This window comes from Grampus griseus, assembly GCF_964374135.1.
Source record: "Grampus griseus genome assembly, chromosome: 8".
In the NCBI taxonomy this organism is placed as follows: domain Eukaryota; kingdom Metazoa; phylum Chordata; class Mammalia; order Artiodactyla; family Delphinidae; genus Grampus; species Grampus griseus.
In genome coordinates, this window is record NC_139002.1 from 9,136,561 (window position 1) to 9,149,476 (window position 12,916).

The window sequence follows — 12,916 nt, forward strand, 5'->3', positions numbered from 1 at the left end:
ATGGGGGCAGCCTGCCAGGAGAGGGCAGTGCAGAGCCTCCTCCTGTCTGCCCTCCTTCATCTCTTTGTCTTGGAGCAGACACGTCTGCGCTGAGTGTACTGAACTTGGCCGTCGTCCTCCCCAGAGAGGTAAACTGAGGACACCCAGAAAGCCTTCTTCCTTGGTCCTTTCATGGGTATTCAGGTCAACAAGGAGTATGCTGAGGCCTCCAAATTTTCTCTGGTCCAGGGTCCCCTTAACCCCTAATCACAGAAAAAGAGAATCGCGTGCCAGAATTATGGTAGGTAATAAGGTTTACTGAAAACTCGGCCACATTCAGTACTGGTTTGGTGGATACATCAGAAGAGGTTGCATAACATTAATTAGGCAGGTGGAGGGGGCTGGGAGGAGGATGTGTGGGCACATGTGTGCAGGTGTGCCTGTGCTGGGGTGGGATGCCTGTCCAAAGTGGTAAGTGGAAGAGTGTGCATGTGAACAAGAAAAGTGAACCAGAACAGGAAATGTATTTTATCCCACTTCACGTTGCAAAAGTCTCACGCCAAAAAAGCTAGACTTTCCTCTACCTATGGCATCAAAAGGGAGTAAAAAATGATTGGATCACCCAGATTATAAATAAGGTTATTTGTTTCTCAAAAATCCTTATTAAAACATTAAATATCAGCTCTTTTGGGGGAAGAAATACATTCATTTCAGGGAGACCTCAGGAAAGCCACCATCCTTTTGCTCCTCCTTAGGGGGCCCCGCGGGGGCCCTTGAGTTGAGCCAGGCAGCCACTCACATCCTGCCACTGATGGAGATGGCCAACGCACGACTGACAAATGAAGCTGCAAGTCCATTAAATTAACTTCAATGGAAAACACACGTGGGATCAGTCCCGTCATTCACAGCCATAGGGGTGGGAGGGAACGGGAGGATAGGGTGCCAACCCCGGGGGACTGGATGTTGGGGTGGGAGGGTGTGTGTGGGGCAGATGGTGGGAAGACTCCTCCTCCTGGTGGAGCCCCAGTTCCTCCAGTGCTGTGTAAGTGATGGCGTGTAGAACAGTGAGGCGGGGGGTGGGGCACCTCCTCCACACTTTGGATATTGATGAGAAGAGGGACGTAGCACCTTCTCCAACCCCTGGCTTCCCACTGGGCTGGATGCTTCTTTCCACTGTTTCTTCTGCCTCCTCTGAAGGACAGAGTGAAGACGAGAGGATGAAGGCTGGTGGAGCCGGCCTGGGAGCAGGGGGACAGCAGTGAGGGACAGGAAGGGTGGACAGATTCCAAGCTAACCTGGCTCCACCCTCTCTGATGGCCCCTGGAGGGGGTGGAACGTCTGGGGAGCTCCATCTGAGGGCTGGAACATCTGGGATAAGACACCGCTGTCCTGCTGTTACAGGAGCTGAGTTCTGTGACCGCTGGGGATCACTGTGGTCCCCAAAGTCACCTTGATATGGCTCCTAGCCCAGGTTCTGCCATCTCCTTGGGTCCTGGAGCCAACCCAGGTGAAGGGACTCCACTTTACCTCCTATAAATGAGCCCACCAGCTTACCACTGATTTCCAGGAGAGAGAGAAGGCAGCTCCGGTGGCTCCCATCCCTCTCTCCCAAGTCCACGGCTGCCTGTACCCAGAGACAGGGCCATGGAGGGCTGAGAGGAGCTCCAGGAGTCCAGGTCCCACCCTGGTCTGCCGGATGCGACGCCTCAGGCCGTTCCCCTCCTCCAGCCATGGATTATACGTTGAGGCTCCCTCCTGCCCTTGAACGTCTCTCAGAGGAGCTAACAGCCCTCTGGAGGTGGAACGCAGACCCCCTTTGTCTCTCCCTTTCCTCCTAACTCTGTTCCCTGGCAAACGCTCACTCTGTGAACAGCACTGATCCACCTCATGGCGCAGGGCTTGTACATAACTCAAGTCCTTCGGTGGCAGGGGTTTGGGGGCGTGGGTGCCATCTGTCCTCGGATTCAGTGAGTCCAGATCTCACTCCTGCCTTTCTGTCCAGGCTGCTCGACTGGCCCCGCCAAACGGAGTCCTCTGCAGCTCTAGGGAAGTGGGGCCAGGGTACTGGTGGAAGCTTGGTGGTTGGGAAGGAACAGGTGTTTCCTCTGCATTTCCTCCAGCTACTGATTTTGGGAAGCCAGGGTCCAACTTCCTCGGGGCTGCCTGCCCGTGTCTCCTCCCCCCCGAGCCTGAAGCCCTCCTGACGACACTCCTGCTCGGTGATCAGTGCCACCTGGGCTGCCCGGCTACTCCAGGGAGTCACTGTGCTCCAAGCCCAGGTCGCTGACATTCGTTGTCTGCAGCTCGTCGGCCTCGTCCTCCAGCTCCTCTTCCTCTTCCTCTTCCATCTCATCCTCATCCTCTTCTTCTGTCCCATCCAGTGAGTCGTCGTGTGCGGCCATCATAGCCTGCTGCATGGCCATGGTGGCATTGTCTGAGGACAGGGACTGCAGGTTGTCCAGGTTGATGGAACCTATGTGGGAGAAGAAGGCAAGGGTCAGGCCCAGGAAAGCCAGGGGCTTCAGTGGTGAGCTCCTACGCTAGACAGTCCCCTGGCGCGAAGTCTCCCGTCCGTTCCCCTGTCAGCCGCTCCCTGCCCCATCCCAAGCAGCAGCGCTCCTGGGTACCACTTCCTGAGCATCTTCTGTGTAAGTATGTCAAACACTGTTGCCTTTCGAAGAATTCTGTAAGTAGGTGTCATCACCCCCATCCTCAAGAGGAGGGAACAGTCTCAGACAGTTGAGTCATTAGCTCAGAATGACACAGTCAGGCATGATATAGCTGGGATTCTCTCCCTGCTTGGTCAAGCTCAAAATCTGTTGATTTCTACTCTACCCCATAAGACTATTGCCCACCACACAGAACTGGTACCCAGTCATATAAATGCACGTAGACATGAAGGTACGCCTGCACACGTGTACACCTCCACTCCACTTCCCACACAGAGCTAGCTTCACATGCTAAGCTATAAAACGTTGTCTGGCTCGTGGCTCATTGAATTATTCATTGTGCACCAGGCGACCGGCAATTAGAAACGTGTATACGAAGGGTGTGATGGAGAAGCTGGGAAAACAATGCTCTTCCTGGCCTCCGTTCGCAAGCCAGCTGCCTGCTTCGGTATTTATAGATGGCCCTGGCTCTTGGGGAACTGTGCGGACACTGGTGCTGAGGAACTTCAGGTGGGTGTGGGACTGAGGAGGGGGGACTCTGCTGAGGAGCCACTGACTCAGATGACCACCAGCTGACTCCCACTCGTCTCTGTGAGATTGCTTTTGGCTTGTTAAAGTATACGCAAAAAAAAAAAAAAAAAAATCCTCTTCTCTCAGGCTGACATACATCGTTTGATGGGGATCAGGTAGGGATACCCATTGTGACAGAGCTGACACGGCCACTCAAGCGTGTAGACTATCAGCCCCTGACTCTGTGCACAGCTGCGCCCATAGGAGCTCCAGGAGCCCCTCCCGACCAGCTCCCCGCCCCCATCTGCAGTACCCTCAGCCCCAGCTCTTACCATCGGGGTTTGTCCCCGGGGCACCACCCTGCTGCTGCAGCACCCCTGCAGCAATGGAGTTGGGCCAGAATCTTTGGGTGGGCCGGTGCTGCGACTTGATTTTCTTGGCTTTGGGGGCGGGGTCGGGGTTGCTGGCGTCAAGCATGGGCTGCAAGATGCGCCTCCGGGCGTTGATGAACCTGCCCAGGGGTAAGATGGAGACGGGTTAGTCACCACCGGGGGGCGGGAGCATGTGTGCGCAGGTACGTGTGTCTGTGTGTGGGTGTGTGCACGTGTGTATGCACACGTGTGCATGCACACGTGTGCGTGTCTGTGTGCACGTGTATGCACACGTGTGCGTGTCTGTGTGCACGTGTATGCACACGTGTGCATGTGTGTGCAGAGAGCGCTAAGCTGCTTCCAGACTCTGAGAAGCTGGTCCTTGTACGGAACAGACCCGGGTCTGGTCTAGGGTGTGGAAGCATAGCTGTGATGAGCCCTGGGCACCGAGGAGCTCGTGACGTCACCAGGGGGCTTGGGGACCACGAACCAGCGTGGGACGAATGCGTGAGAAGGGTCAGGAATCTGACCGGTCTGGAGCAGACCGGTCAGGACTGAACAGAGGAAGGAAGAGCCCCCCAGTCAAAGGCACTAACCTCTGACCTGACCTCTCTCCAGAGGGCCAAGGGTCTGCTCCCATCCAGCCAGAACTTGCCCTCTGAGGTTTCTATGACACCCCAGGCGGCCACAGAGGAGGGGGCACGGGAGCCCTGTGGGGTGAGGACTGCCAGCTCCTCCCTATTCTTCCTGCTCCCAGCCCTGCAGAGCGTTTCAGCCTGAGCTCTTTTTACATGGGTGGTGAGTAGACCAGATGACCACCGGTGGCCTCGGGTCGTGGGATGCAGGCACCCCTGTGTGTCCGTAGTGCAGGTGGGGCTGGGTTTTCTGCAAGAAGGCAAGAAGCTCCCAGTGATGTTCCTGACACAGTTTCCCAGGAGAGGGCGCTGAGAAGCTGCAGATGAAGCTATAGGTGTTGATTCCGGATATCTGCTTCCAGCCCACATGCGATGGCTGGCATGGTCGCCAGGTTGAGACTGAGGCCAGGCTGGGCACTCTAGCCTCTTTCCCCTGCTATGCATTCCCCTGCCCATCAAGTGGCCCCTGGCTCTGAGAGCCTCTGGGCAGGCGATACTAACTCACCAGTTATTCACTTGCAGGAGGGTGAGGTTTGTCTGGGCTGCGATCTGCCTCTTCTCATCCTCCGTGGGGTAGGGGTGCTGAAATGAGAGGTGAAGGGCTAGTGAGGGGTGGGCCCGTGGTGGCCTGGTCCCCCTAGAGACCGTGCCCACAACACAGGCAGCATCGCAGGCCAGGTAGCCCCAGGGGTTTGGAAGCCCAAAAAGGGGAAAGTGTAATGTTCCCCAGAAAGAATGGCCAAGGGCTTGGAGGGAGGCTGCTCTGTGCCTGAGGAGGGCTACCTGCCCTGAGCCCAGCCCCCCATGGTGGAGGACCAAGTGGTTTCCCAAGGGTTGGTACAGTTCAATACTGATCGCTTCCAAAGCAGTGTCGCATTCTCACTTGGTCCACCCGCAAACAGGCAGGTCAGGCATTATCAATATTAGGATTGACAATGGCCTCAAGAGCCCACAGGACTCTCAGAAGGTGGTAAACGGGTGAACGAATCCATTTAATTTAAACTAACTGACATTTACTGAATATCTACTACGTGTGCATATTCATGCAGGCATCCTAGGAGACGGAAGATAAATATAATGATAACTACGACTTGTGTAATACTTTGTAGCCTATGAAATGCTTTCATGCACTTAATTTCACTTCATAAAGCATATCGGTAAAACTTGGTAAGAGGCAGGTTAGGTGAAGAAACTGAAGGACTATCTCCACTGTCCCCCAGAACTCAGTTCAGAACTCCCCGTCAGAACTCAGTTCTGACGTTGGTCCGGGCTGCCCCCATCACTTCATGCTGCCACTTTGTGAGACGAAGTCAGTGTCTTTGTGGGGGTGAGTGAGGACGTGGGGCAGGGCCTTCAGTCCTGCACTGATTACACGTTTGTCTCTCTCTTGGATCATGTTTCATGAGGGCAGAGACCAGCTCTTATTAATGTATCCCCAGCACCCGCCACATGGACCTGAAGTACAAATGGCTGCTGAGCAAAAGAAACAAGGCGGTGGGTGCTGGGGTTTGGATAACAAGCACCGGAGAAGCTTAGGAGAAGTGGGTGTTGGCCAAAGCGCTGGGGAGGCTGAATAGGTCCCATTAAAGACTGGGAAAGTTTGGGGTGGCAGAGGGTTAGGGGACCTTCTGGATCCCACTGGGTGGTGAGCCCCATGATGTCTGGGTCTATGTGTCTGTGTGTCTTTCCCAGGCTTCTGCATAACACCTGGCACCCAGCAGGCTTGCAATATAGGTGTGATGAGCGTCTGAACGGGTCAGAGCCTTGCCCTGGCAGCTAGGGGAGGTTCGGGAGCTCTCAGGGTAGAGGGCCAAGCTGTCCTCAGGTCAGAATCATCCCCTTATTGAGATAGTGGTGCTTGGGCTTTCCAAAGTCCTGAAGACCAGGGCTCAGATTCTGACTCTATCATGAAGAGCTGTGAGATCTCAGGCACATCACTTAACCCCACATGATAAAGTCATCTAATGATTAAAAGAAATTATACTTGTAAAGTGCTCAATAAGAGATCGCTCTTCGTACTACTGTTGGACAATGTTGGCAAGGTGCTTAAAGCTCTCTAAGGGATGAGCTAGAGATCAACAACCTCCACAGAACTCTCATTATCAGTGACAAAGGAAAGGAACCTCTTCGGTGTCCTCAATGTCCCTCGACTGAAGCAATCAGGGTCGTGTGTTGTTTTAATTCACACTTCTGACCCTGATCACAACACCAGGGCAGCCGGGACTCGTGATCCATATAATATTAAGATTCTAACAAGAAGGAAAGCACGTCGGTGTCATAGGAGCCAATTTCATCTAACTGGGAAGGAGCCCAGGGAGGTGGGGAGGAGACTGTAGCCTCCCAGGGGCTCCGTGCATCTGACACCCTCGGGGGGGTGGTGGCCGAGCCCTCCTCCCCTGCCCCGTGGAGCTCCAAGCTCAGCGGCCCTGATGGGAGCCGAGCAGCCTCCCCGTCATCCAAGGCAACCGGTCTGAGAACACAGCAAAAATATAGTAACCTTTCTGCCTTCCCGGGCCCCACTAGGCCCTTCATACCTCCATGCTTTTGCACATGCTGTTCCCTCTGCTGGAAAGCTTTCTCCCACTTTTCCACTGCGTACGTTTCTGAGCTTCTGCAAAGACCTTTCACAGGTCAAGTCCTCTGAGAGGCCTTTCCCCCCAGCTCCCCGGGGCAAAGTTAGTCACTGCCTGCTGCACTTGAATAATTGCCTTTAGCCCGCTATACGGTGATAGATATCTCCCCCCTATCCTGGGAGTTGCTCTCAGGCAGGGACCCAGTCTTATTAGACATTGCATCTCCAGTGTCCAGACCAGTAACAGGCAGAGTGGATATTCAGTGTTGTGTATGAAACAGATGAGTGAACCAGCACAAGAAGGAGATGGCTGACTTGTTCCCTGAGCCTTGCCGACTGCGCCGGTTCATCAACCACAAATGCTGGGAAGCTGCTACCTCGGAGGTGGCCGCAAGTGAACGATACCTGGCCATAGAGCTCGCAGCTTAGAGGGCAAGGCTACAGGCAAAGGAAAAAGCCTCCATTAAAAGGTAGTGTGTCTTCAGCACTGCAGTCTGTAAACTGTTTTAGTAAAGAGCTCAGATTCTGGAGGCAAAAAAAAAAGAAGAAAACGTAGTGTGTAAGTACCTGTCGGGTGGTAAGAGAAGTCAGGGGAGCCTTCCCTAGGGAGGAGGGACTTCAACTGGATTTTGAAGAATGGCCAAGCCATCCCAGTAAAGGAGGACCTGGGCCTTCCAGACAGGGGCTTTGCACTGGGACTTAGAGTCAAGTCAGTCAGATGCAAATCTCGTCCATCATTAGAAACCTCCAGAGAAGGAAATGCTTCAGCGCCACCCAGATAATATTTGCTGCTGTCTCCAAGGAGGCTTCGCGTGCGGGCCGCCACTCTGAGTGGATGTCATCAATCCACAGATTAATGTGTTCCCAATTACTGGAGAGGGAGGAGAGGCAGGGACCCTGAAACTGGCTGGTTGTTCTCTTATGGTAGGGATACAAAGCCCTTATCCTCCTGGGGGGCAAGTCCCACCACCCATCGCTCCTGGGACCAGTGTCCCGTGAGGCATGCGGTGGAGGCCATGGGGTGAGTGGCTGCATCGGGCACGGCCTTGGGGACAGGTGTGTCGCCAGAACGTTCCTGGCACCACGTCTGGGTGCTCATGGGAGCAGTCCAGCTTGTCTACGCCTCACACCAGATGATTCCTGAGGACAGAGTCAAAATAGTCCTGGCCCCTGGACAGCCCTCGATTTGGTCAGTGCTACTTTTAGCGCGATCGGAAGGGCTCGAGGCCAGGGACGGGGAGAGGTATCCAGCGAGACGGTGCTGAGCCATCAGGCTGCGGCAGCTGCTCTCTGATCACAGTTTGGAGGGGCTCCTCTGGAGTCGGGAGGGAAGGGCACAGGCAGCAGCCCTCTAGGAGGGACAGAGAATGGACCAGAAAATTCCAGCTCCTTTTCAGGGCCAGCGGGGAGCCTCAGGGGGCTGGGCAGTGCTGCCTGGTGGTTAAGAGCATGGCCTTTGCAGAGGTTGTGTCCTGCACCCACCACTTAACCAGCCGTGTGGCCCTCCTGGCGATTCATTGTTTGACGTATGCCATCCTCAGTTTCCTGGGCTTAAAATAGAAATAAGAGGATGGTGGCTACTCCCTGGACTTCGGGGGTGATTGAATGAATGATGCAGGCAAAGCATGTGCGCTGCACTGACTCACTCTGCACCACATGGTGAAGCCTCCCAGACACGGTATCGCTGAATATTTAGTCTCTGGGGAAGGGAACTGCAGGATTTATACTGAGTAGGCGTTTCACGACACCACAGTTGGCATCGGGAAGCTCCTCTGACGTCTGACCAAACTCTGTCCCTGACACCTCCCTTTTGGCCCTGGAACTCAAGTCTCTTCTGGGCTAAAATGGAGCTGAAGGCATCTCTCAGTCTGAACTATGGGTTCCCCCTAGGGTCCCGGGTCTGAAAGCAGCGCAGCCAGGCTGGCCCATGGGCCCCTGGCCACGCCTTTCACTCAAAGCCCACCCAAGATGGTGCACCCACCTCCTAGCCCAGGAAGACCCGCAGGAGGCCGGCCACGTCCCGGAGGGACACAGCGCGTGGGAAGCAGCGGCCTGCAGGTGTGAGTCGGAGCTGCCGCTGGAGCAGGGGCCGCCTGGAGCTGGCTTTCCCACTTTCCTGCACTGGGGTCAACCACACCCTCCTCCCCTTCTCGCTCCTGACCAACTGTGGGCACGTGATCTGCTGCGGCCACAGCTTCACAGCGTGGCCGCTGCTCTAGAAGGGCCAGAGACCAGCCGGAGGGAGGCAGCCAGGATGGTGAGGGGCCCTGAAACAGCCACATTTCATCACATCGAAGACGCGGGCACACCCTGACTTCAGAGATGCTACAGCAGTTTGGGGTGGAGAGGGGCACACAAGTCACCCAAGGACCCTCCCTTTCCTGCTGTAGCTGCCCTTGCTTATATGTCCCACTCTTCCATTTCTCTCTCTTTTCAACTCCCCTCCCCACTTACAGTTGTGCACACACAGAAAAGCACAAAGAACTGAAATGCATAGCTTGGTGTAGTATCACAAACACCCATGTGACCACCTGCCAGGTCAAAAACTAGACTTCTACCAGCACCCCAGCAGCCCCTTTTCTGCCCCCTCCCAATCACATACCTCCAAAGATATCCTCCCCAAAGATAACCTGATGTTTATGGTAATCACTTTTTTTGCTTTTCCTTATAGTTTTACTATCTATGTTACATCCCTAACCATTATGGTTTAGTTTTGCCTGGTCTGGGACTCTATATAAATGGAATCATATAGCATGTAGTATTTCACTCCACAGTATGGTATGAGATCCACTTATGGCTGTTCTATGTAACAATCACATGCATGTTCATTGCCGTATAGTTTCTCATTGTAAAAATCTACTGCCTTCTTGTTCTTCACCCTCCTGCAATTACAAAACCACTCTCCCTCCCTCTGGCTTCTTCAATCCATCCTTCTCATGGCAGCAAGATTGGTCCTTCTTAACCTGCTCCCAACCCCTTAGGTCCCCCTCCATGAGCTCTGAGCCCTCACCCTACCCAGGATTCCACACACTACAAGGATGATCTGTTGTTTTTCACCCCAACCAGACAGGCTGCAATGTTTGAGAAAAGGGTCCACACCTGTCTTTTCATCCCCACCTCACTGGTGCCGAGGAAAACGCCTGGCCCATGCCGAGCGTTCAGTATGTCTTCGTTGAATGATCATAGGACCCTAGGGGGTAACTGGTACTTGTCACCATTCCCTTTGTGTGTGTTTGTGGGTGTGAAGATGGGTAGGAGAGGGTGGGGGAATTCTAGCTTGTATCAGGCTGCCTACGTATTAACGGTGCTATTCCCACAACTGATGGTTTCAAGCATATTTGTGGGGGAAGGGGGATGGGGAGGGGGTACCTTCTGCACATGAGAAAACTGAGCCCAGAGGCATTAAACGCTGGCCCCAGGTTATATGGGGGGTACATGGCAGAGCTGGGGCCCACACCCCCTGTGTCTTTAACCACAGCCATTCCACCTCTGTCAGCTACTGCGCTTTTTAACGTATTGTTGATATTCACCATAGGTAGGTATTATTATCTCCATTTTATGAAGAGGAAATTGACATCAGAGAAGTTAATTGACCCGCTCAAGGTCATATAGTCAGTAAGAAATGGAGCAGGGCTCAGTCTCGGGTCTGTCTGCCTCCAAAGCCTTGTTCCTTCTACTGTACCAGGCTGCCCTAAAGGAACTAATCTTTTCTACAGACCAAACATCCCCAGCCTTTAACCATTCATCATGTGACACGTTTCCTGTCGGAATCATTTGAACAGACATTTCCCCATCCTAGCTGCCGTTCTCTGGACACAACTCATCGAAGGACCTTTTGATATCTGATGCTCAGTCCTGGACACACTATGCTGGATGTGTCTGACCAGCAAGATGGGCAAGCCCCCCACCTCTATCGAGTCATCTCTTCCCCAGCCCCTTGCGTGTGTGTTTGTGTAACAGCACTGGATTACATCACGGGTTGACCGCTCGTAGTACGTGTATGATTTATTCCCCCGATTCATTGATCAGCCCTTTGAGTGCCGAAATCATGTCTCCTACCTGAAGCTTAGGTTTTAGTGGACAGTTCAGTTAAAGATCTGTGTTCTGGTGGAGAGAAGCCCCCCCGGATTCAGGAAGAACAAACAAGAGATCTTCCCCTACTTTCAGGGAACAGAACTAGACCTGGGTAAACGCTGAGACTGGAGAGCACAGACTTTGTCAGCTTCTCCCTTTTTGGTGCCTTGCTGACTCTTCCCAGCACCCCTCTCACTAATCCCCGGGTCTTCATGCTATCCTACAGTCAGCTTCCTGAACTGGAGGCCTCTGGCCTCTAGGGCTTCACGGTCAAATGCCCTGCAACTATGTTCATGATGATGGAGATAAAGCTTTCATCAGATTCTCAGAAGGGTCAAGGACCTAGAAGAGGTTGAAAACAATTGCTAGGAACCTTTCCTCTGGCACCCCAGTCTGGCTTACCTCCTCAGAATGCTGTGTTTAAAAATGTTCTAATCTCATCTTCTACCAATAATAGGCACTGGCACTCTTCCCATGAAAGTGATCTTAGCTGAGTGGGTGTAGAAGACCAAGCTTTTGGATGAATTCATACCTAAGCTGTGAAGGAGTGATGGCCTCAGGGCCTCGCTGTAGGTATTTTGACAAGGATCGGCTCATTTTAAGTGGGTCTCTGATGAGTGAGATTTCAGATAAGGTGATGAAGTTAAAGGAAAAAGTAGTAGACAAAATATTCTGGAACAAGAATGGTTCAGTCTCCCTAGGCCATTTTCTTGCTTTTCAATGTTTCCTACTTTCCTCCACAGATTCCCTAGAAGTGTCAAGCTTTCTCTCAGCGTTTTCCAAGGCAGGGCAGATGGTGGGGATTCCTGGAGGGAGACGGGGGGTATTTGCAGCAGCAGCTGTGTCAGTATCAGGACAAAGTACCTTCACATCCATCATCTTATTCTAGCTGGGTATCGTAATTCCCATTTTACAGCAGAGGAAACTGAGGCTTCATGAGGGTAAGCAATTCACCGCAGGTCTGCTGGCTACGAAGAGGGGGCAGTGAGACTCAAATCTAGATCCTGCCTCCGAGCACCATGCCCTTTCCATAGACTGTCGCTGTTGTAAGAGCCACCACTGTTCTAAGTCAGCTGTCGATGAAGCCTGTACATGGGCCTCTGACAGGGATGGATGCATGCTTCCTTCAGAGCTTAATACAATGCTAGGCACAGGGAAGGGGGCAAGAACGTTTGCTGAGTGACTGAAAGCAACACCAAGGCGCAGAGGCAACCAACCGGATCTCACCTCCACAAGCCTTCCCCGGCTGGGAGCCCTTGTGCAGGGCACACACTGTACCCGGGTGTGCGGCAACCCTGTTTCTCCCAGCAGGGATGAGCCCAGCATGTGAGGCTCTAGCCCTGTGGGTGAGGATAGCTGGCAATCTGACAAGGAATCTCACAGATAAGGACGGGCTCAGAATCGTGGGGTGTACACGCATGTGTGTAGCAGTATCACTCAAGGCCCAAAAGTTGAAACCACCCAAATGTCCATAAACTGATGAACGGATAAACAGAATGTGGTCTATCTACACAATGGGACACTGTTCAGTCATACACAGGAAGGAAGCACTGCTATAGGGTACAACACGGATGAACCCTGAACACATCACGCTAAATGGAAGAAGTCAGTCACAAAAGACTCCATATCGTACGATTTCCTTCACGTGAATTACCCAAAACAGGCAAAGCCATCTAGACAGAAAGTAGATCGCTGGCTTCTAGAGGCAGGGGAGGGACGGCTAATGGGTACAGGGTTTCTTTCCAGGGTGATGAAATAGTCTGGAATGAGACAGTGGTAATGATCGCAGAGCTTTGTAAATATACTTGAAACCTCTGAATTGTACAGTTAAAAAGAGTGAATTTTATGGCATGTGAGTTATATTTCAATACCGAAAGAATCAAACAGAGAAGGCCCCTGGTGTTTCTGTGCACTCAGCTTTTGTGACTATAGCCGAGTTTATACGAGGGCCCTGGAGCAAGGTCCTCAGCTCTGTGGGGCAGGGGTGAGATGGCTGCAAGCAGAGCGCAACTGTGACCCTGGCTGGATGCGTGCCGGGCTTGTGGATGTGATGGATACGGAAGGAAGAGGAGGGATGAGACAGTAAGACAGCCTCACTGTATTTAA

The 12,916-nt window shown here is 53.1% G+C and overlaps 1 protein-coding gene across 2 annotated transcripts in view; it reads right to left on the minus strand.

Moving 5' to 3' along the window:
• Positions 1–303: 303 nt before the first annotated feature.
• Positions 304–12,916, minus strand: part of PKNOX2 (PBX/knotted 1 homeobox 2) — a 256,499-nt gene continuing 243,886 nt past the window's right edge. For both annotated transcript variants that reach the window (XM_082659917.1, XM_082659916.1), the window contains 3 exons: positions 4,670–4,746; positions 3,491–3,669; positions 304–2,452 (listed from right to left, as the gene is read on the minus strand). In XM_082659917.1, coding sequence (XP_082516043.1) covers positions 2,226–2,452; positions 3,491–3,669; positions 4,670–4,746 — 483 coding nt within the window. In that variant the 3' untranslated portion in view covers positions 304–2,225. The remainder of the gene's footprint in view (positions 2,453–3,490; positions 3,670–4,669; positions 4,747–12,916) is intronic.